The sequence below is a fragment of the Carcharodon carcharias genome, chromosome 30, assembly GCF_017639515.1.
Source record: "Carcharodon carcharias isolate sCarCar2 chromosome 30, sCarCar2.pri, whole genome shotgun sequence".
NCBI lineage: Eukaryota > Metazoa > Chordata > Chondrichthyes > Lamniformes > Lamnidae > Carcharodon > Carcharodon carcharias.
The window spans coordinates 27359007-27383263 of record NC_054496.1 but is presented as its reverse complement, the minus strand read 5'-3'; the positions used below and the strand labels follow the sequence as shown (position 1 = coordinate 27383263).

General features: G+C 45.9%; 1 protein-coding gene across 1 annotated transcript in view; it reads left to right on the top strand.

Moving 5' to 3' along the window:
- atp13a1 (ATPase 13A1) overlaps positions 1–18212 on the top strand; it is a 97161-nt gene extending 78949 nt beyond the window's left edge. The window contains exons 20-26 of the mRNA XM_041176965.1: positions 6032–6210; positions 7766–7880; positions 11417–11613; positions 14159–14301; positions 15953–16064; positions 16562–16705; positions 17861–18212. Coding sequence (XP_041032899.1) covers positions 6032–6210; positions 7766–7880; positions 11417–11613; positions 14159–14301; positions 15953–16064; positions 16562–16705; positions 17861–17971 — 1001 coding nt within the window. The 3' untranslated portion in view covers positions 17972–18212. The remainder of the gene's footprint in view (positions 1–6031; positions 6211–7765; positions 7881–11416; positions 11614–14158; positions 14302–15952; positions 16065–16561; positions 16706–17860) is intronic.
- The last annotated feature ends 6045 nt before the right edge of the window (positions 18213–24257 follow it).

Below are 24257 nucleotides of genomic sequence, written 5' to 3'. Positions count from 1 at the left end.
TTCTTCCTGTTGTCAATGACTCTTTTGCCCGTCACCTTAAATCAGTATTCTCTGGCTCTCGATCCATCTGCCAGACAGTTTCTCTGTCTTTTTTGAACAAAGATATAACATTTGCAATTATCCAGTTCTCTGGCACCACCCCTGTATCTAAAGAGGATTGGTGATTACCTCTGCAATTTATCCCTTGCACCCAAAATCTTGAGGAAAGTATCTGTTCCAGTCCTGGTGGCTCATCAACTTTAAATACAACCAGCCTTTGTAGTACCTCCTCTTTATTAATTTGTCGCCCATCCGCATCTCACTGTCTCCTCTTTCACTGTGACTTTGTCAGCATCATCTTCCTTGGTAAAGACAGTTGTAAAGTACTCATTTAGTATCTCTGCCAATTTCTCTGTCTCCATGCGTCTGTACGAATTTAGTTCCTAATCAGCCTTACTCTTTTACTATTTATATGCCTATGAAAGACTTCTGGGTTCCCTTTTATGTTAGTTGTCAGTCTTGTCTCATACTCTCTCTTTGCCTCTCTGGTTTTTGTTTTCACCTGCCCCCTGTGCTTTCTATATCCAGCCTGGTTCTCACTTGTATTATCGACCTGACACCTGTAATACACTCCCCTTTCTCTGCTTCATCTTTTTCTCTATCTCTCTCACCATCTGGGGAGTTCTGGCTTTGTTTGTCCTACATTTACCCTTTGTGGGAATGTACCTGAACTGTCTCTTCCATTGTGGGTAGAGTTTAGGAATAAAAAAGGGGCAACCACATTATTAGGTGTTTATTATAGAGCCCCAGATAGTCAGCGGGAAATTGAAGAGCAAATATGTGCACAATCTGTGGAGGTGTGTAAAAACAATAACAATAGGGTAATTATATTAGGTGATTTCAACTTTCCCAACATTAATTGAGATAGACATAGTGTTAAGGGCTTGGATGGAGTGGATTTCTTGAAATGTGTACAAGAGAACTCTTTAGGTCAATAGGTAGAGGGTCCAACAGGGGACAGTGCATTGCTGGACCTAATTCTGGGGAGTGAAGCTGGATAGGTGGCTGAGGTGGTGGTGGGGGAGAATTTTAGTGATAGCGACCACAACATGGTACAGTTTAAGTTTATTATGGACAAAGAAATAGACAAGTTACAAAAAAATGTTTTGGATTGGGGGAGAGGGGATTTTAGTAAAATAAGGCAGGATCTGGCCAAGGTAGACTAGGAACAGTTACTTGTGGGGAAATCTACAGAGGAACAGTGGGGGGTGTTCAAAAAGGAAATGGGGAGGGTACAGGCTCAACATGTTCCTTCTAGGGTGATAGGAAGGAGTAACAAGCCCAGAGAACCATGGATGACCAGAGATATTCAGGTTACGATGAGAAGGAAAAGAGAGGCTTTTAGCAGGTACAAGGGAAGCAAATCAGCAGAGTCATTAGTGGAGTACAGACAGTGCAAGGTGGAGCTTAAGAAAGCAATTAGGAGAGCAAAGAGGGGATATGAGAAAGCTCTGGCTGGTAAAAGTAGGGAAAATCCCAAGATATTCTATGAGTATATCAATGGGAAGAGGATAAGCAGGGCCCATAAGTGACCAAGGGGGCAATCTGTGGGTGGAACCAGAGGATATCGCTAGAGTTTTGAATTAATACTTCACATCCATCTTCACCCAAGAGAATGAGGATGAAGGTATCGAACTCGGGGAGAGAGACTGCGAGGTTCTTAAGCAAATTGATATAGGGAGTGACAAGGTATTGGAGGTGCTGGCAGGCTTAAAAGTGGACAAATCTCCAGGTCCAGATGATTTGTGTCCGAGACTGCTGAGGGAGGCAAGGGAGGAGATCGCAGGGGCTCTGACCCAAATGTTTAATTCCTCTCTGGCCACGGGGGAGGTGCCAGAGGACTGGAGAACAGCTAATGTGGTTCCGCTATTTAAGAAGGGTTGTAGAGAGAAGCCAGGGAACTACAGGCCAGTGAGTCTCACGTCAGTGATAGGGAAACTATTAGAGAAATTCCTGAAGGAGAATATCTATCTCCACTTGGAGGGGCAAGGTTTGATCAGGGATAGTCAGCATGGCTTTGTCAGAAGGAGGTCATGCCTAACATATTTGATTGAATTTTTTGAGGAGAGCAGGTGTGTAGAAGAGGGTAGTGCAGTTGATGTAGTCTATATGGATTTCAGCAAAGCCTTTGACAAGGTCCCACATGGGAGACTTATAAAGAAGGCAAAGGCACAAGGGATGCAGGGTAATTTGTTAAGGTGGATTCAATATTGGCTTAGTTGTAGGAGACAGAGGGTGATGATAGAAGGATGCTTTAGTGACTGGAAGCCAGTGTCCAGTGGCGTACCACAGGGATCTGTGCTGGGTTCTCTATTATTTGTCATTTATATAAACGATATAGATGACTATGTGGAGGTTAGGATTAGTAAATTTACAGATGACACAAAGATTGGCCGGGTGGTTAACAGTGAGGCTGAGTGCCTTGGGCTACAGGAAGATATAGACAGGATGGTCAAATGGGCAGATAAGTGGCAGATGGAATTTAACCCTGAAAAGTGTGAGGTGATACACTTTGGAAGGAGTAATTTGACAAGGAAGTATTCAATGACACTAGGAAGTTCTGAGGAATAAAGGGACCTTGGCATGTGTGTCCATAGATCTCTGAAGACAGAGGGGCATGTTAGTGGGGTGGTGAAAAAGGCATATAGGACCTTTGCCTTTATCAATCGAGGCATAGATTACAAAAGTAGGGAGGTCATGTTGGAGTTGTATAGAACCTTGGTGAGGCCACAGCTGGAGTACTGTGTGCAGTTCTGGATGCTACTTTATAGGAAGGATGTGATTGCACTGGAGGGGGTGCAGAGGAGATTCACCAGGATGTTGCCTGGGATGAAACATTTAAGTTATGAAGAGAGGTTGGATAGACTTGGGTTGTTTTTCCGCCCCCCTCCCCCCACCAATGAAATTGGCCTTCCTCCACTTTAGTATTTTGACTCAGGATTGCTCCTCGTCACTTTCCATAGCTAGCCTTTGATCATTGATCTCTCGACTGACACTTCATCCATTTAGTACACTTCATTCCCCAGAACCAGATCCAGCAATGCCTCTTTCCTCATTGGGCCAGAATCCTATTGATCAAGAAAATTCTCCTGAAGACACTTAAGAAACTCTTCCCCCTCTGTCATTTATGCTATTTCCGTCCCAATTTATATTGGGATAATTGAAATCCCCATTGTAACTGCACTAATTTCCCTGCAGATGTGCTCTTCCATATCTTTCCAGTAGTTGATGGCCTATAGACTACGCCCAGCAATGTAATGGTACCTTTATTGTTTCTTAACTGTAACCAAATAGATTGTGACCTGACCATACTGTCCCTCCACCAGTGTAATATTCTCCTTGATCACCCTTCCCTAGCTTTCCTGAACACCTTGTATCCAGGAATATTTAGCACCCGTTCCTGCCCCTCTTTATTCCATAAGCATAGAAATAACATATACGTAAGTGGCTACTTGCACCTGCAGCTCACTGACCTTATTTATTATGCTTTGTGCATTTACATACATGTGCTGTAAACCTAATATAAACTTTACTGCATTGCCTCCTAGTCTGACACCACCTTATTATTTCTTACTGCAGTTCAATCCTTTCTACACCTTGTTTATTCTAGTTTAAACCGTCCTCATAGCACTGCCAAACTGCCCTGTGAGGATATTGATGCCAGTGCCAAACTGCCCTGTGAGGATATTGATGCCAGCTTTAAGTGCAGCTCGTTTGGCCTCTACAGGTCTCAACTCTCTGAAAACTGGTCCCAATGTCCCAGGAAATAAAAGCCCTCACTCTAGCACCATCTCTCCAGCCGAGCATTCATCAATCATCTGCTCTATACTCACTAGTGCGTGGCACCAGAAGGAATCTGGAAATTACTATCTTTTGAGTCCTACTTGCTAGTTTCCTTCCTAGCTCCCTAAAACCTGCTGCAGGGCCTCATCCATATTCCTTTCCATGTTGCCGGTGCTAATATGCACCATGATCTCTGGCTGTTTAGCCATCTCCTTTGAGTGCTTTGCAGCCATTCACTGACATCCTCGGTACCAAGTAGTTATTATACCATTGTGAATTCACACAAAATTGCCTATCTGTTCCCCTAGCTATAGAATCCCCATTCACCATTGCTTTCCCAATCTTCTTCCAACCCCCTTGTCCAGCTGAGCCAGCTGTGGTGCTGTGGACTTGGCTCTGGCTGCACGCCCCAGATGAACCATCACTCCTGCTTGCATTCAGAACTGAATACTAATCGGAGAGTGAGATGCACTTGGGACCCCTGGACTACCTGCCTGCTGCTCCTTCGCTGCCTAGCGGTCACCCATTCTATCTCTGCCTGCAAACCCTTAACCTATGGGGGCGACCACATCCAGAAGTGGCTCACCACGATCTTCTCAAGGGCAATTGGGGATGGACAATAAATACTGGCCAAGCAAGCGATGCGCACATCCTATGAAAGAAATTTAAAAATGAAAGAAAAGTGTGCTATCCATGTAGCTCTCAGCCTCGCGGATAAACCTAATTGACTCAAGCTGGTGCTCGAGCTCCCAAACCCGGAGCTCAAACTGCCCCAGCTGATAATGCTTCCTGCACATTTGGTTGTTCAGTGCACTAGAAGCATCCAGAAGTTCCCACGTTGAACCAGATGTGCACTGCACCTAACTGAGTTGCCCTGCCATGTTTCTATTTATTAGACCAAATAAACAGAACACACACAAATGAAAGACTTAACTAAACAAAAGAAACTAACCAATCGTAATCTTCCCTCATGCAGATGACACTTTATTAGTGTCTTTTAAATGTCACTCCCTGGTGCTTGTACTCTCTCTGCTCTGCTGCTCTGCCCCTAGACTCCTCCATACCACCGGGCTCTCTATACAGCCGACCACCTACCTCTTGTCCTGTCATATCACTCAACAGTGTGCTCTCTGACTCCCACTGACTCTCCGCCATTGCTATTATCTGTAGGCCTCTGGCACTTTCCCCTCAGACTCTCCCTGATCACAAACTTTTTGTTTCGCAAAGATAGTTAGATGGAAGACACCCTTCCCTCTATAGATGACCTACAATTCTCACCCTCATATCTTCTAACCCCAGATTCTGAGTTTTTGCCTCTCCTGCCCCATCCCAGTTAGTGATCACAGTCTGTCTGAAAGGCTTCCTTAACACCTTGCTGTTTCTCAGTTGCTACTTGAGTCCCTTTGTCTGTAGTCATGAGTTAACTTGAAATAGTGCAGAGGCGTCCCTGAGGCTTCCTTTCATTTTCATATTTGAAGGGTGAAGAGTTCAAGATCACCAATCCTTTCCTCACATTCCATTAATGTGACATTATTTGATTAGTCCTGTGGACCCTTCTACCCCAATTCCAAAGTTTGGATGCCTCCCTTATATCTTAATGAACTTTGCTTTCAGTATGACGGCTGCAGATTTGTAAACGCTTAGCTTTGTGGGCCCATTTTGTGCAATAATTTAATATGCTCACCACTGTGCGTGTTATCACTTCCGGATATTTGTTCCAGCGCCTTTCATTGAGTAAAAGTGTCTTCACTATTTCTTCCAGTGTGGTATTTTACTGAATAGATTTTGGAATTGAGAGGTTATACTTAATCAGGAAAGGCTGAATAAGATGGGGCTCTTTAACAAAGATAAAGCTGAGGGGTGACCTCATATTGGCCATTTAAATTATGAAGGGGTTTGATAGGGTAGACATAGAGAAGACATTTCCACTTGTGGGAGAGACAAAAACTTGGAGCCATAAATGTAAGATAGTTGCCAATAAACCCTATAAGGAATTCAGGAGAAGCTTCTTTACCCAAAGAATGGTTAGAATGTGGAACTTGCTACCACAAAGAGACCATCAATCCACCCTGGGATATTGTGGTCAGTGAGACTGAGTGCTACACCTGGCACTGCTTTTGGAAATTTCCTATCTGCCCGAGGCAGCCTCGAGCCGCATCATCAGTGCTTCTCACGCTTCTGCATTTCAGTGAGTGTCCTGTCGTTTCAGGAGTGGCTTTGCTGGCTAATGCTCCCGAGCGGATTCCGGACAAGAAGAGGAAGCCAAAAGATGGGATAAACGACGGAAAATCTCACACTTCCAACACGAGCAGCAACATGAAACCAACCTCTCGGGCAGCAAGGCACCGGTTAATGTCACAGCGAGAGGAACAGCTTGCTGTACAAAGGGTGGGTCATACTCACTGGATTATCTCGAATGGTTAGCCTGGAGTCGTCGTTGTATCTTAACTTCTTGATATGAAAATGTATTATGTTAAAAGCTATTTTACTCAAAAACCTATCAAAATATCTATTAAAAATAACCTAAAGTTTGTTTTCTCCCAGTGGTTTCACAGAGTAAGTTATTGTGAGGCACAGGTCCAGTTCCCAATCTGTGTTTAAGGCTTAAGTCAACTAGTCCACGTTGGTGCACCACAATTGTTCATCATTAAAGGGGAGAGAGAAAAAAAAATCAGCAAGGGTCCCTATTACCTGATACCTCTGTGTTGATGCCCCTCTCCACCCCATGCAACCCCTGCACCCACCCACCCCCAGCAGAAAGTGTCAGGTGAGAACAGAATTTGGCTCAAGTGTGATGCCTCTGCAGTTGAATACCCTACTGTACATCACTGTCTATTGTTTCATGGCTGCTTAAGTGTGGTAGATGAGGGTGTCAATGCCTGCCATGCCAAGCTAGTGTCCTGGGGAGGGGAGAAGATTTGGTGGTGTGGGGGGGGGTGGGTGGCGGTGGTAAAGGGGTATATCGTACCCTTAACCCATAAATGGTTGTCCACGCTATGGCCTGGTTACCATGGCTTACAAGGCGGGTGCTGAAGCTGTTCAGAAAGCAGCTGTTGTGTGTTGTGCAGAAGCGGCCCTGGGATGGCAGCTCCCTCGGGTTTTCCTCCCTGTCGAGCAGGGTTTGGCTGCTGCTTGGTGATGCAGCAGGAGCTGGGAAAGTGGAAGATCAGAGTTAATGAGCTCGTCCCTGGGGCTCTGAATGCCACGGGATGCTCTGCACAGCTGTATACACAGAACTTGCACTCTCATACACTGAGCACGCTTGGATCAAGCTGCAAAAGCACTCCACTTCTATCCAGGAATTGAGGAATAATATGGGACTTTATGTGCCCCCCCCCCTAGCTGCAACCTCACATGTGGACCTCAATTATTCATTAGCATCTCAGCCAGATTTTTGTTCCCTGGGATCTCCATAAAATAAAAGCCAGTCAGCAGTTGGATTTCCTAGTAGCTGATCTAACACACACAGACAATATTCGGGGAGTGAGGACCAGAGGCTGTGGCAGCAAGAGTAGAATAGGAGGTACGCAGATCATACAGATTGAAGGGTGCAGCCTGGGGTGTAAGGTTGAAGGAGGCTGCAGATGGAAGGTGGAGCAAGGCCAAGGATTCTGCATGGGGAGCTAGTACACAGGCAATTAACTAGAGAGGGAAGGAGCAGAGCTGGAGAGCTCAACCAGTTTGATTTTATCAGTACGATTTAATTCAACGCTTTGACTGATTTTCTTGCATAAATTTGTCCCACGTCCTGTGGGTATTCTAAGCCAAGAGGCAGCGACTGGAATGTTTTGAGTTAACAAATGTGTAGTTGCAGGCTGTGTCTTGTTGTTGGCTGTAGTTCCTGCCCTGGGGTTTACCCACTTACATTAAGGGTTAGTGATATTAGCAGCCCTGTGTTTGCTCTGAATCATCTCTCCACCCACCATGTGTTCTTTCCCTACAGGAGCGTCTTAACCAGGTGCTGAAGGACCTAGAGGAGGACCAGATGCCTGTAATAAAACTGGGAGATGCCAGCATTGCAGCACCATTTACCTCCAAGCTATCATCCATCATGTGCAGTGAGTATTTGTATGTAACCCTCCCTCTCCCTGGTATTCCTTAACATATATACAGCACATGCTGTGGTTTGTAATACTTATACAGATTTTCTTTGCCTCAATTAAATGTTGTTTTCTCTCGCTCAGTGTCCTTGTGTTATGCATCATTCCTTTGTGGAGTGAGCAGGTTTCCTTTAGGAGCCCAAGACCTGGGACTTGTGTTCTAGATGCAGCCAACTTGGGTAAACTAGTTTGTTTGCTCTGGCTGTGCATCTTTTTGACTTTCGTCACAGCCTCATGGTGCGAGTGGCAAAATTTTAATGTTTCATCAACTATGACCCCCAGATCCTTCTGTCTCAGAAGCATTGAACAGTGACCTGCCATAGGTGTTATATATGATTGGATTCCCCCAGCTCCACACACCACACTGCTCAACATTGAGAGACATCTACCATTCTCCCAAGACTTTTAGATCCGCTTACAGACTATTAGTTTCATCTAAGGCCTTAATTCCTGTCTATAACTTGGTGTCATCAGCAAGCATATGGACCTTTCTCCTTCCACCTTTATCCAGGTACATTAGCAAAGATGTTGAATGATTCTTGTTGAACTCCACTAGCAATTGGATCCCATCACTAGTAGCCACTCACTGCCAATGTGAATACAAACCTCGATCCAACCTGAAGTCTTCCTACCCATCCCACAAGACAAAGCCTTGCTTTGCAGCCTTTTGTACAGCACTTAATCTCTTTGAAAATTAAGCTGCATAATGTCTGCAGGACTTACATTGTCTCTCAGTGTTGGTAGGGTGGGTGGTAGTTAAGGGCTATTTCCCCCTGTTCTAAAATTTTCCACTGGCCATGTGAGATGGGGCAGGATGGTAGAGCTCATTGGGAACAATGCTGGGGATGAATATTGACGGTACGGCTCTGAAGAGCAAAAGCTGGAGAGTGGATCTCTCCACGTCACTGCTAGATCTAAGAAACTGACTCGGCATAGTATTGATGAAGGCTTTGGAGCAGGGGAATTTAATACATAGCCATTACCGCCCTGAAGGAGACCTTTTGGCCCATCGAGTCCATGCCAATCAGTCCCATTCCCACACAGTATCCCTGTAGATCTGCAAGTTTATTTTCTTCAAGTATCCATTCGATTTCCTTTTGAAATCATTGATCATCTCCGTTTCCACCACACTCGTGGACAGCGAGTTCCAGGTTGTTACCACTCACTGGGTAAAAAAAGGTTCTTCCTCATGTTCCCCCTGCATCTCTTACCCGAAACCTTAAACCTGTGTCTCCCTACTCCTTGTACCATCAGTTAATGGGAACAGCTGAAAAGCTGCCTACCTTATCCAAACCTGTCATAATCTTGTCCATCTCTATCAGATTTCCCCTCAACTTCTTTTGCTCCAAGGAGATCAACCTAAATTTGTAGCTAAATTCCCTCAGCCCCGGAACCATTTTAGTAAATCTCCCCTGCACCATCTCAAGGCCTTTGCATCCTCCCTAAAGTGCGATGACTAGAATTGGATGCAATACTATAGTTATGACTTAACCAGAGCGCTTCTGTCTTGATTACAAGTAATGTACGATTCAGAGCACAAGGAACAAAATAAAATACCATGTTGTGTTGGAACTTGTGCCATCAATCTGACTGGCTGGCCAAATGGGCAGACACAAGGCGGATACAGTTCAGTACACAGAAATATGAAGTAATACAGTTTGGAAGAACGAGGACAAGCAGCATGAACTAAATGGTACAATAGTAAAGGTGGAGTGCATGGACAGAAAGACCCAATGATGTATGTACACAAATCTTTGGAAAGGGTTAGGCAAGTTGAGAATGCTTTTTAAAAAGGCGCTGGTGTCCCGGGCTTTATGAATAGGCACAGAGTACAAAAGCAAGGAAGCTATGCTAAACCTTTTTTATAAAAAATCACTGGTTAGGCCTTAGCTATTAGTATATAATACTTAGAGTATTATGTCTAATTCCGAGCACCACACTTTAGCAAGGAAGCGAAAGGGAGAGGGTGCAGAGGAATTTGGTCAGAACGAAATCGGGAATAAAAACAAAGCGCTGGAAAAACTCAGCCGGTCTGGCAGCACCTGTGGAAACAGAGTTAATGTTTCGAGTCAAATCTGACACTTCTTCAGAACCAGGAAGTTCAATTACGTAGAGAGACTAGAAATGCTGGGATCCTTCTCCACAGAGCAGAGAAGGTTAAGGAAGGTTTACGAGGTGGTCAAAATTAAGGGGGGCTTTGATAGAGTAGATGGGGAGAAGCTGTTCCTGTGGGCAGGAAGGTCAGTGGCCAGAGGACGTGGATTTAAGATTTGGAATGCACTGCCTGACAGGGTGGTGGAAGCAGATTCAATGGCAGCTTTCAAAAAGGAATTAGATATACAAATGTGAAAGACAAATTTGCAGGACTCTGGGAAAAGAGTGGTGTAAAGAACTGGACAAAATGAATAGTTCTTTCAAAGAGCTTGCGCAGGCATGATGGGCCGAATGGCTCCCTCCTGGGCTTTACAATGCTATGAATCTCCAAGATATGGTCTAGTTCAGCTCCTAGTGATCAAATTAATATTTGATGTTTGAAAGAAGAGATAAAATGCCTGTATTCTCTATCTAGTTCCTGAACATTGTATTGAGCCACGATGATTTAGGTCCCTGATTTGTTGCTGAGGTAGCCGATCCCTGTGGATTGTGTGGGGGAAACACATTTAGTCCCTGTCTCTGGGTTAGGCAAGGGGGGGAAAAAAATCAGCCAAGCTTCCCACTGTTGATACAAGAGCAAAATACCGCTGATGCTGTAGTTAATTAACTAGTTAATGATGCCAGAAGTCTGTAGGTTGGTTAGTTACAGGATTGGATGTCAAGCTTCAATGCCTATCATACTGCCAAGATGCAGCATCTAGATTCATGGTTGAAGAACAGCTGATAGCAGCCTAGCAGCAGTGCTCCCAAGTATGTGTCATTGCGTCAGGACTAAGGGGCGAGAGTCTATAATCCTGGGCTTTGAAGCAGGCTGATAAAGCTGCTGAAGCTTGTTCCCATGCCTCCTCCACAGCCAGTTTGAGATCTACCGATTTTCTTTGTCCCTGTGATTATCATTCAGCCGTTCCCTGCCATGGAACATGGAGAATCAGGATGTGACCTTGTGTGCGGATTACAGGCACAGGTTACACGGAGATATATTAGAATTGCTGAAAAGAGACATGCTGTCGAAGATTTTTGCCGTGCACTCATCAGGACAGATGAAGAATACCAAAGTGAGCAACAATTTATACTGCATGAGAAAAGGGTACTGATTGGTTGGTAAGTCGGCTGGTTGAGGCATTCCCATGGGCCTCAACCAATCAGTACCCTTTTCTCACGCAGTATAAATTGTTGCTCACTTTGGCATTTGGTATTCTTGCATCTGTCCCGATGAGTGCAAGATGAAAAGCTTCGACAGCGTGTCTTTTTTCAGCAATACTCCTGTTCTGTACTACCAAGGCACTATGTATTTTAGACTTACGAGCATTCTTTCCTTCCCCCCCACCCTCTTTCTGCAGTTTGTTATGTGATAAAACAAGGCCGGTGCACGTTGGTAACCACGCTTCAGATGTTTAAGATCCTGGCCCTGAATGCGCTGATCCTTGCCTACAGCCAGAGCGTGTTGTACCTGGAGGGAGTTAAATTCAGTGATTTTCAGGCCACACTGCAGGGGTTGCTTCTCGCTGGCTGCTTCCTCTTCATCTCTAGATCCAAGGTAACGTGTACTTAATATTTGTGGATCTGTACTTTACCCATCACTTTCTGCATAGGCTGTCACTCGCAGACTTGGGATTTATTTAAACATTTTGAAGAATAGCTTAAATGTGATCAGTTGTGATAGCCACGTGCCAGTCACAATAGTAATTCTGTTGTAAAATCGCCTTTGCTAAAGCCAGAGGGAATACGAATCATTTCTGTTCAAATACTCAAATGGAGGAAAGCTTGCCTCCTAATAACCTGATGTCAGCAGTGCCCGGAACTGACCCAGGATCAGCAGATTAAAAGGCAGTGATCTAATTGATGGAAGATCAGACTTTGTATCCACCATCCAATCCCACTCCCTCAAAAATCACTTAGCTGTGTTGCAGATTTCAGTTCCTCAGCATATGTTGTGTCAGCTTAAAACAAAAACAGAATTACCTGGAAAAATTCAGCAGGTCTGGCAGCATCGGTGGAGAAGAAGAGTTGACGTTTCAAGTCCTCATGGCCCTTCAACAGAATTGTTGTGTTAGCTTGCCTGATCTGTGGGGATGGGTGTAGGGACTAGAAGCAGTCGGTGAACGAGGCTGGCAGTCCGCCAACAGGTCGAGACTGGTGAGGTTTGAGGTCAGACTCAAGGTGCTGGTGAAACTGTGTGCTTCCGGAATAGTCAATGTATCTCATCAATGGTTTGTGGTCACAAAGTGCTGATTTGTGGTTTCCTCCCTGACCCCCAATGACCTTGTGATTTTTGCCTCAGCGTGTTTGTGTGTCTATCTGTTTTTCTCTCCTATACGACTCTCTAGGCTCTCTGCCCCCTGCCCCACCTCCCCTCTCTGGTTTTCTCCTCTCTTAGGCTCTTTCTATAAGACGGTAGTGGGAATGTTCGCCTTTTTAATTTTTGCAACAGTTTCTTCCTCTCCTCTGTGTAGCCGCTGCTAGGGCCCAGGCTTCCTGGGGAACCCAAGTCTCACGTTGGTCAGCCCGCCTTGGTGAGTCAAGGTAGTGAATGCCCGCAGGTGGAACACACTCTAGTTGCCTGGATGAGTGCAGCTCCAACAACACTCGAAGCTCGACACCATCCAGGGGTAAGCAGACCGCTTGCTTGGCACCCCATCCACCGCCTTTAACATGCATTCCCTCCACCACCGATGCACAGTGGCAGCAGTGTGTACCACCTACAAGGTGCACTGCAGGATCTCACCAAAATACCTTCAACAGCACCTTCCAAACCCACAGCCTCTACTACAAAGGACAAGGACAGCAAACGCATGGGAACACCACCACCTACAAGTTCCTCTCCAAGATGCACACCATCCTGACTTGGGTCTATATCTTTTATCTATTAATATATTTGGGGGAGATGATGGTGTAGTGGTAATGTCACTGAGCTAGTAATCCAGAGACCCAGGCTAATGGGTTCACATCTCACCATGGCAGCTGGTGGAATTTAAATTTAATTGATAAATAAAATTTGGAATTGAAAGCTAGTCTCAGTAATGGTGACCTTGAAGCTATCATCGATTGCTGTAAAAACCCATCTGGTTCACTACTGTCCTATAGGAAAGGAAAGGAAATCTGCCATCCTTATCCGGTCTGGCCTACATGTGACTCCAGACCCACAGCATTGTGGTTGACTCTTAACTGCACCCTGAAATGGCCGAGCAAGCCACTCATTTCAAGGGCAATTAGGGATGGGCAACAAATGCTGGCCTCGCCAGTGATGCTCACATCCCATGAAAGAAAAAAATCACTGTTCTTTCACTGTCGCTGGGTCAAAATCCTGGAACTCCCTTTCTAACAGCACTGTGGGTGTACCTACACCACATGGACTGCAGTGGCCCAAGAAGGCAGCTCACCACCAGCTTCTCAAGGGAAATTGGGGGTGGGCAACAAAGGCTGGCCCAGCCAGTGACGCCCACATCCTGTGAATGAGTAAAAAGAAAAGATTGACAACCCAAAAAGGGTATCGTAACTGAGCCAATGCCCCCACACAGCACAGTCTGCCTGGCAACCCTGGCCAGTACGCTCCTTGTAGTTGCCATGACCACATCAAGCTTGATGGATACAACGACTCACAATCGCTGCAGGTTTATCAAGCGATAGTCTACAGTCAGTGACCCATAAGTGAGATTCTGTGCAGCTGTAGCGTATGATATACAGTGGCTATGGTGACTCAGCCAATACATTGTTAGATCGATCAAGGAAGTTCTGTCTTTAACCTCTGGTCTTGTTGAGGGGGGGGCAGTGGTGGATGTGGGGTAGTGGTGCAGGGGGATGGCGGACAGTGATGGTGGTGTGATGAGGATGTTCCTTCCTCCTGGCCATTGGCTAGTGACCCCTGATCAAAAGTTTTGGATGTTTGCCCAGCGAATATAGCATTGGGTTTAGCTGGTTCCTGCTCACTGTCCAAATTCGGACAGGGTTTGTGGCCATTTGGATAATTGGGCAGTGGGTACCTGGACCCTGTGGGTCCAAACCCATTAGGAAAGGGGTGGGGCAATATGACTTCCTGTTGGTTTTTTGATAACTGAACCTCCGAATCGCTTGACTTTCCACAGCCACTGAAGACCCTATCGAAGGTGCGTCCGCTGCCAAACATATTCAACCTGTACACTATACTCACTGTACTGCTGCAATTTGCTGTCCATTTCGCCAGCTTAGTTTTCTTGTACAAGGCGGCACAGGAATATTCCTCCTCCAGGTGAGACCCTCCTCATTGTTTTCCTTCTCATCTCCTGGTTCTGTCCAGGGAAGGATGCAGAGCCCTCGCAGAAATGTACTCCCACTCTTCCTCCTTGTGCTAATGCAAGTGTGGGATTTGCCAGTGTTCAGTGCCACAGCAATTTAATCCCCCGCTTTCCGTATCGAATAAAGAAAAAAGCCTGCATTTACGTAGCACCTTCCACAACCTCAGGGTATCCCAAAGTGTTCCACTGTTAATGAAGCACTTTTGGAGTGTAGTCCCTCTCATGTACTGATCTGGGTTAAGACAGTCTCAGACTCATGGAAATCTCTAGCTTTGCCTGCACCTAGTACAGGTTGTCTAGTCAGATCTCGGCAACCAGCACAATCCAATTGATGTGACGTGTTCTGTCCCTATAACGCTGCCGCCCAGTAACCATATTCTGTGGTGACAGTACAGTGAAGGTTCACTAAATTGGGCCCTGGGATGAGAGGGCTGTGTTATGATGAGAGGCTGAGTGAATTGGACTTATATTCTCTGGAGTTTAGAAGAATGAGAGGCGATCTCATTGAAACATTCAGGATCCGGAAGGGGTCTGACAGGTGTGGACGTTGAGAAATTGTTTCCGCTGGTCGGGGAATCAAAAACACGGGGGCACAGACTCAGGATAAGGGGCCGATCGTTTAGGACTGAGATAAGAAATGTCTTCACTCAAAAGCGTTGTGAATCTTTGAAATTCTCTACCCTAGAGAGTTGTGGATGCTCCATCAATGAATATGTTTAAGGTTGGGATAGACGGATTTTTGGTGTCTCAGGGAATCAAGGGATACGGGGAGCAGGTGGGAAATGGAGTTGAAGCCCAAGATCAGCCATGATCCTATTGATTGGCAGAGCATGCTCGACAGGCCGTCTGGTCTACTCCTGCTCCTATTTCTTAGGTCCTTATGTTCATATGTTCATGTCAACCAGCACAAGCATCCCTCACTAGCTCTCTGGCCTGCCAGGATTTGGGAGTTACCAGGGGCCTGCCAGTCTCTTTATTTGCTTCCCTGTGCAGTGAGAGGGGAAAGAAAACTGATTCTGCTATCTCCAAGGTAGGAAAATGTATTTAAAGGGTTAACATTTATTATGACGGTGGCTGATTGACGAATGCCTTGTCCTTGAAGAACGCAGGGTCAGAGCCCTGGTCTGAGGTAGGGAGGGGAATGTTGTGTGCATTACAGCCCTAGAGCTGCAGAGGAGAAAAGGTTTGCTGGGGCTCCTATTCAGTCATCCCTCTTTAACATTTGTCCAGGTGAATTTTAGGAATTGGGTTCAGTTGTGATGCCTTCCATTGTCTAATTGCTCAACAACACTGACTTCCCTGATAGGAAGGTGGCCACCACCTGTATCCCAGTGAGAGCTAGCATCTTCCAGAGAGGAAGCTGTAAAGTTTGATGTCGCTGGGTAAATGGCTCACTGTTCGGAGTTGCATGGTAGGGGCTGTAGTCAGGATAGCAATGGATAAATTACTTACAGAACCAACACACATGTTGCAGACAGAGACAGTAAGTTACCTTTGAGCTGCTGAGGTACAGAGTCTTTTTAGGAGACTGGGGGCGTGACATTGGGCTGTCGTGGACAGGCTTGTGTTTTGTGTCTTCACTGCCCTCTTTGCTTCCTTTTCCAGCACAGACGAGTTTGTGGATCTGTACAAAGAGTTTGAGCCCAGCCTGGTGAACAGCACTGTGTACATCATGTCCATGTCGATGCAGATGGCCACTTTCGCCATTAATTACAAGGTAAGGGGACTTGCTGGCATACCAACTGGGAGTTGATCGACCTGGGGGGGTTTGGGGTAACTCTTTCGAGTACAAACCCGTTTCCATCTGTTTCAGATGAAGTTACATTGTTTCATAGTTTGCCATTGTGAGATTTGATCTCTTGATCTTGGGGTTACAAACCCAGTACCATAACCACTTGGCTATTGAGGCCAAGCCGGGTTTGGGGTAGATGCTGGATTCCTCGCTGGCCTTTAATCATAGATTGTCGTGCTGGAGCTGGCCATTACACTGCCACCTAGCTGTGGTGCCAATAATTGCCTTGGAGCGAGTGAGGCGTATGCAATTCTCGATTTACATTAGCCTTTGGGATTGTTTAATTGCCAGCGAGCACTCTTTTAAACCCATTTTATTTGCCCAGAAAATTAATTTTCAGCCCTTACAAAAGACTCGGAGGGGATGCAGTACTGTTCTGAAATGTCGCCTGGTTCTAAGCTCGCCCTTGTGTATGTTTTCAGGGTCATCCGTTCATGGAGAGCCTACGGGAGAACAAGCCCCTGTTGTGGAGTATTGTGATTTCAGGCCTTGCTATTTTGGGCTTGCTGACTGGCTCCTCGCCAGAGTTCAACGAACAGTTTGGGCTGGTGGAAATCCCAACAGAGGTACGGTCATACTCTTGAGCACCCTCTCAAGCTCGCTCCGAATCTGTCGGACTCAGGCATGGTATCATTGGGCGGGGAGGGATCTCCATTTGATCTTGAACGAGTGAGTGGGGAGGGGGCAGGAAACCTGTTTCCCCCGATTCTGAGGGTGAAATTGGCTGACGGACCGTGTGGTTAGGATAAAAGCGACTGAAGAGGGGCTGGTTTTAACCCAGGCTGTGATGTTGAAGCCAGGAGGATCGCTTCAGACCCTGTAAGAAGAGGTAGTTTGAGCTAAAATGGACCTAGAGGGAGGGGAGCGATTCAAAAGGAGTTTTTTTAGCAGTACTGTCAGCGGCGTGTTAATGAGTATCAAGACCAGAGGGCTCAGACTGAAGGTTATGACTTGGGCAATAAAGGGGAATGTTTATCCCAGAGGGTTATTGGAACAGAGAATGTTTCCCCACAAGGAACTATTTGAGCCTGTAACATCATTTAAAAGGAAATTGGGTCAGTATTTGAAAGAGGGAGGAAAGTAAGGTCACAGAAGTTGGGCTCAGTAGCAGTTTAGCACCAACATATTGAGATGGTCCACGTAACCCTCTGTCCCGTGCTCAAGTTCCTAACCTGCTGCACAATCCCAGCCCTTTCTGCTTTTAGCTCATCCATGTTTTCTCTCTAGCCCTGCCTGGGCTCAGCACCAGTTGGACTGCTCCCTTCAGTCATGCTTTGTGGCACAAGGACTGCAGCAGCTGTAAAGCACAGGACGTTGTCATTGAGTTCAGACTTCAGGCAAACAGCACCAGAGGGGTGCGAGGAAGATTAAAATTGCATTTGATCTGTTCCATACAAGACCCAGCAGTCCTCGGTTTGTGGCACACCCCAGTGGGTAAGAGAGGGGTGTAAATCACCAACATGAACACCTGAACCCTGCCCCTGCTGCAAATTTGCCAAAAACCAATCAAACTTGATTGCAATGCACACTGTAGTCAAATAGCCTGCAGGCATTGTGCTGTGGCTGACTGTATTCTGTGAAAATACCCACTGTAATGGACTAGAGGGGCAATTAGCACCTGGAGCAACATAGAAATTTTAAGCTAGAGCTGTTGGGAGACAGAAATCGAGCAACAGACTGGACATCATGAGCTAAGATTAATTCTGGTTTCTCTGATGCAGCTGAAGATCGTGATTGCCGAGGTCCTCGTGGCCGACTTCCTGGTGGCACTTGGGCTGGACCGAATCCTTCAGGCGTTGCTGGGGAGCAGCAGACTCTGTGTGCCTTCGTGATAACGGAGCTGGCAGACTGACCGGTCCTTTCTCCGCACTGCACTAGCCCACAGTTGGCTCGTGCACCGGTGAGAGATTTCAGGGCGAGAGGGACTAGACACCAAGCCACTCCCTGCGGATGGACTTTTAACTCGCCAACCGTTTTCATAGATGGTTTTTGATATAAAAACAAAATTGACTGGTATTTTCGTACCCAAAAAAAAAATCTGGATGAGGAAAAAAAATAAATCCATGTACAGTTTGAGAGTGTTTGTGAATTCAGCCACTCGGTCCCCAGTCTCTCTACATACTATGGAATGTGAAATCTTCATTGCTGCTGCTGGGATTTTTTTTTGTGGACATACCACCAAGGCAAATGTCTTTAATTGATTTAATTAATACAAAGGTGAAGGTTTTCCTCATGTACTTTATCTGTTGGCCAGCCTCTGCTTTGCAAGAGGTGTTGTGTGGGAGTTTTGTTTTACCCTCCAGTAAGTTAACTGTGTTCCAACAACTCTGAGCTTTTGTGTACCCCCCGCTCCCCTTTACCCACCATTGGTGGGCGTGCCTTCAGCTTTTGAATCCTCTCCTCCCTTAAAGCACTCCTTTAAAACTTGCCTCTTACATTGGCAGCGCTATATAAATGAGAGCTGTTATCCGTTCTGAACTGGTGAATTCTAGTCCTCTTGCACTCCCAGTATCAGACTTGCCAGCAAACTGCAGACTCTGGCTGCTCCTGTAATGTAGACCAGTAAAGCGCTACGTACAAAATGCTCTCACAATGGAGGGATGTTCCTCCCTCAGCTTGTGATACAGCTGGCAGTGTATGCGCACCAGCTGAAGGTGAAATTCTTCAAAATCAATGGGACCTGAAAGATCAGCTTCCCCTAGTCTGAAATCAGAGTGAGATGGAATCTATTTGGTCTTGCGGAACCACCACTTCAGAGCTGTCGTAAAGTGCTTTCCAACCAATGAAATACTTCTGAAGCACAGTCACTGGTGTAATGCAGGAAACGGGACAGTCAAATTACGCACAGCAAGATCCCACAAACTGCAACGTGCTTGCTAATGACCCCAGTTTTACTGATGTTGGTTAAGGGATAAATGTCAGGATACTGGGGAGAGCTTGCTTTGGTTTTAATGTCTCATCCGAAAGACGGCATCTCTGGCAGTGCTGCATTTTCTCAGCAGCAGGTAATGTTGGCCTCAGGATCAGACATTCTCCCACCCCCCCGCCCCCCCTTATCCCTGACCTTCACAGCAGTATGAGATCAAACTCCATTGGCTCATCTCTCCTTTCCCCACAGCTCTTTCAGTTCACTGTCACCCCATCCTCTGAGTAACATTCCAAGTTCCTCGGCAGGTATGCTCACTGCCTAGGGTACTTGCTAAGTTTGGCATACATTCTTAAAGGGTAGGAGTGCTACTGACTGCCAAGTGTCTCCTTAAATCCTTTCCCTCTACCCTCAAATCTTGCCTCCAACAAGCGGGGAATTATCTGATTTCTTTTGACATTAAGATTGCGATAATCCATTCATCTGTCTTTGCTAAACTCCCACCGAGGTCCCACCCCACCCCAATAGAGCTCTGAACTCTCATCTTTCTGTAGTTTCTCCCCATCCCCTCTCTTGCCCTCTCCGAGTTAATTTTCACCATAAGACCCATCCTTTTCTGTTGCCTGAAAAATGCTGACCAGCCCCTGCCAACTTCCCTTCCTGGCAAAGTTCTCGCTTCAGGTACTAACACCCTCTGTTCTTGCAAACTAATATCCCATCTCCAACCTCCCTTTCTTCTCAAGTTTTTGCCTCCCAAATATATGTCCATCGTTCCCTCAATTTCATCTTTGAATCTCTCAAATCAAGTTTCATTCACTGAAATGGCTCGATTCAAAGTCACAAACAACATCCTTTGTCCTTAAAATTCCTGCAGCCTTTTACAATAGTTGACCACATCATCTTCCTCGAATGTCTCTGCTCTGTTGTCCAACTGGGTGGGACTGCTCTCCTCTGCTTCCACTCTTGTCTTTATGATGGTAATCAGAGAATCACCAGTAATGGCTTCTCAACCCACCTGCATCGGTTCCTCCAAACATCATTCTTAACCCCCCCCTCCTCTTCATCTGTGTGCTGCCCCTTAGCATCTAACGATATGGTGTCAGGTTCTATATGTATGCTGACAACACCCACTCGACCTCACCACCAACCTCCCTGATGACTCTCCTGTCAGACGACATTTCTGACATTTAATTCTAGATGAGCAAAAGTTTCCTTTTGTTTAAAAACGCACCTTTAACATATAAAAAGCCCCAAGATGCTTCACAGCATTATCAAACAGCATGAAATACATAGACAGGTGCCAGAATGCTTGGTCAAAGAGGTGGACCTTCAGGAGCATCTTGAAAGGAGGGTGTTAAGGTTTAAGGATGCAATGCTAGAGCTTAATGCCTAGGCAGCTGAGGCCATAGCAACAATGATATGAGTGATGAAGATTAGGGATTGTACAAGAGGCCAAAATTGGAGGAGCGCAGAGACTTCAGAGTTGTGGATCTGGAGGACGCTGCAGAGGTAGGGAGGGGCAAGACTGTGGTTGCAAATGAGATGACCATTTTGAAATCGGTTCATTTCTTGACTCTGTCTGGATAAATCAGAGTTGAAACACTTGAGTGTGGTCCCACCCAGCTGGACAACAGAGGGAGAAGCATTAGAGGATGATACTGTGGTCACCTATTGTCAAAGGCAAATTGTCAAGCCACTGTCTTCAGCCCCTGCCATAAACTCTGCACCCTCATCTCTAATTTAAACCCTTTCTGGTGAAGGCATAGGCTGAACAAGATTATTCATATCCCTGGATCCATTTGTTCCTCAGCTCAGCTTCCAACCCCCTATCCTTTCCATCACCAAGACCACTCCCTGGTAAAACCCTCATCTAAGCCTTTGCTACCAATTGTTATGACTATATTTCATTGCTCCCCTGGCCAGCTTCCCGTCCTCTACCTTCCATAATCTTCAGTTCATCCAAATCTTCACTCTGTCGCCTCCCCCTGTCAACACTGACCTTCATGGCACCCACATCCACCCCCATCCCCAAAGCCTTAAACTTAAAATTCAAATCCCTTCAAGCCTTTGCCCTTTTCTTTCTCTGTAAACTCCTGCCCCTCTAAGAACTCTGTGCTCCTGACACTGGCTTCTTGTGCACCCCTCAATCCCTTCATCTCACCATTGGCAGCCATTCGTGTGTCCAGCCCATAAACTCTGGAATTCCCTTCACCTCTCTCAGAATCAGGGATTTTTCTTTTGCGTCATATGTCTTGCACTTTTGAAATGTTCGTGGTTAGAAATGTAAAGAAAATAAAAGCTGTGGATGATTGCATGGAAGCTGGAGGAAGAATTTGGTCTGCTGAGAGTTTGTGGTCTCTGCCTCTGTCCAGCTGAGGGAACTTCATGCTGGCTGCTTGGGATTGTCTCCTATGTGCCCAAAAATACCACAGCTGCCAGATGATGGACTGGGAGGATTGTTTAGTAGGGTACAAACGTCACCTCATGATGCCTACAGCCAATCAATTTCCTGGTTTGAATTTGATATATATTCTAAAACCGTGAAGAGAGCACCAACTTCCTGTTTGCATAGGAGACGGAGGATGAATTCGGTCCACCGGGAGTCTGTGGCACTGAAATGAGGCTTAGATTGAGGTCTCTGGATCGGAGCTTGAACCTACGGCCTCTGCCTTGGGTGAGATTTGGGTGTTAAAAATTTACGCGATGCTTGAACATTCCACGGGCAGAATATTTCCCCACCAGGTGGGTGCGGACCCGACCCACACAGGAGAAAGATAGTGCGCGATGACAGCGGGCGGGTATCCTAATGGCATGGCCCACTCGCGACATTTCACTCTGTGGGCACACGAGTGGCAGCAGGCACCCACTGACAGTTAAGAAGCCTATTGAGGCGCTTCAATTAATTAAATAGAAGTTTCACTTGCCCATCCAACCGTTCATTTGGCGGGTGGACGAATAACCAAGCGGCCTTCATGTTTTTTTTGCAAAACCACATCCACGGGCGGGATGAGGTTTCAACCAAGTGATTTTTTAAAACTTTTAAAACTCATTTTTAACATGTCATGTCCCTGCTCACGGTGACAGTCACACGAGGGGACATTTTCCTTATTTTTAAGCTGTTTATTTTTGATGTTAAAAATCTTCAGCTCCCTGAGGCAGCTCTGTGCCTTCAGGGAGCTTTCACTGAGTGCACACATGCACTTGCCCTTGTCCCCCACCCGCACCCAGGCAGCACTGAACGTTGTAAGCGCACGATTCAAGCTGGCCGGCGTGAAATTACAGGCAGCAGCTGGTTTCACGGCCACTCCTGGGCACCCCCCCCCCACCCGACGAGGTAAAAATCCTGCCCCAAGTCATGCTAAGCCACCACAGGGTTACTGTGAGGTACTTGCAGCACAGACAACACTGAATCTTCATTATACAAGCAGTGGAGATCAATGACCAGTTACATCTGTTTGTGGTGGTAATTAGGGAGCAAAATTGACCACAACCCGGGGGTGGGGGGGGGGGGGGGGGGGGGGTGCTGAGTTCCCCACACCCTAATAATGCCATGGGCTGTCAATATGCACCTGAACTGAAGCTTGTCCAATTTTCACAATTTGCTCATTTGAATCAGGAAAGCACAGAAGGCCATCTGTGTTGTTCTCCAATTACTCACTCCCCCATGACCCTCCCCTTTTTTGACAACGTTAAGTGGAAATCTGAAATAATGGAAATACCGAAGTGGTGAGTAAAAACCCGGAGAGAGAGAACACATTTAAGTTTCAAGTTCTGAAGGTGGGTCTTAGCTAATCAGGGTGAGACTATTTTGAGCATTTTTTTTTAAAGGTTTGCATATTGTTAGGTGACAAGGTGTGGAGCTTTGTCTAATTATATGAAGAGAATCAGCACAATTGATTGCGCAAGCTTTTAACTAGAAGCAGCGATCGGGAAACAACCAGGATCACCTTGGCAAGAGAATAACTCGGCTCTGCAAATGAGATTGAGTGTGCACCCAAGCCGCCTTCCCAACAACATACTGCAACCCTTTTAACAAAGCAGCATATCTGAACCCTTGAATTGAGAATGCCCAGTCTCTCCCCTTGTAACTAAGGATGTCTGCACCATAACACCACTTGGAAGTGGAGGAGGGATGAGCCAGTACTTAGGGTCAGGATCCAGTCAGGACACAGCCAGCAGGGTCATCAGCATTCCCGTGCAACTACCCACCTTTCTCTGCCATAGATCCCAGAAGTGAATTGCCGATGTTTAATTTACTGCACCACCACTTAAAGTAATTTAATTTTTTTTAAAAAAAACCTTTTGAGCCATTGTTCCTGGAACCTATTGTAAAACCAGTTTTGTAGAGTGCAATATGAGCTGAAGCTTTACACACCAGTTTGTACAAATTATTTTATTAAAGCAGCTCACCACCTTGCTCAGGCTCCCTGAATTATAAATATTGTACTCAACTGGGCTTTGTCAACTCTCCAGGCTTTGTAGATTAATTTCCAGGACACTGCTGCAAGTAACTTGGGAGGAAAATTAGAGGGGCCTTTTTAAAAAAAGTCTTTGAGCACATGCTTAGTAGTTATAAAATGTTAGAGATGGGGGAGATCAAAGTTTGCCCCTCAATTCCAAATCCAACGCATCAATGTGCCCTTTTTTGGTAATTTTAATTTTTTACAGACACACACAATTGTAATTTACTTAAAACCAACCGTGGTGAAATGTCATGCAGTGAAAACTCTGGAGTATGACCGGAGTTGGCAGCCCTACCTCAATCCCAAAAATTACCACCAGCTCAGCCTATTCATTGTCCTGGTCAGCGATTGTTGCTCATTTGGCACAAGGGGTCAAATGCCAAGTGGTCTTCCTCCAAACCCTGCTCCTTTGGGGCCTGTCCACTGCCAAAGTAAAGCATGTAGGCAGGGAATCAAAGTATTTCAGAGTTAAACATCTGAACAATTACAGCCAGGTCTGTGATTCTGATCCATTCTTCCAGTAAGCATGTGGTATAATAAACCTGTGTTACGTTCCTTAACTCTGGTTAACATGGGTGCTAATCCATTTTACAAGAATGGCAGCAATTGGAATTTAAAGCTGCACGGTAGATTTTAAATGTCCATTCTGCAGTTTAATGTGAACAATGGAAGGGCACATTCATTCATTAGACCAGCAGGGGGAGGCAGTGGCATTGTCACTGGACTGGTAATCCAGAGACCCAAGGTAATGCTCCAGGGACCCAGATGTGAAAGTTGAGTTCAATAAAA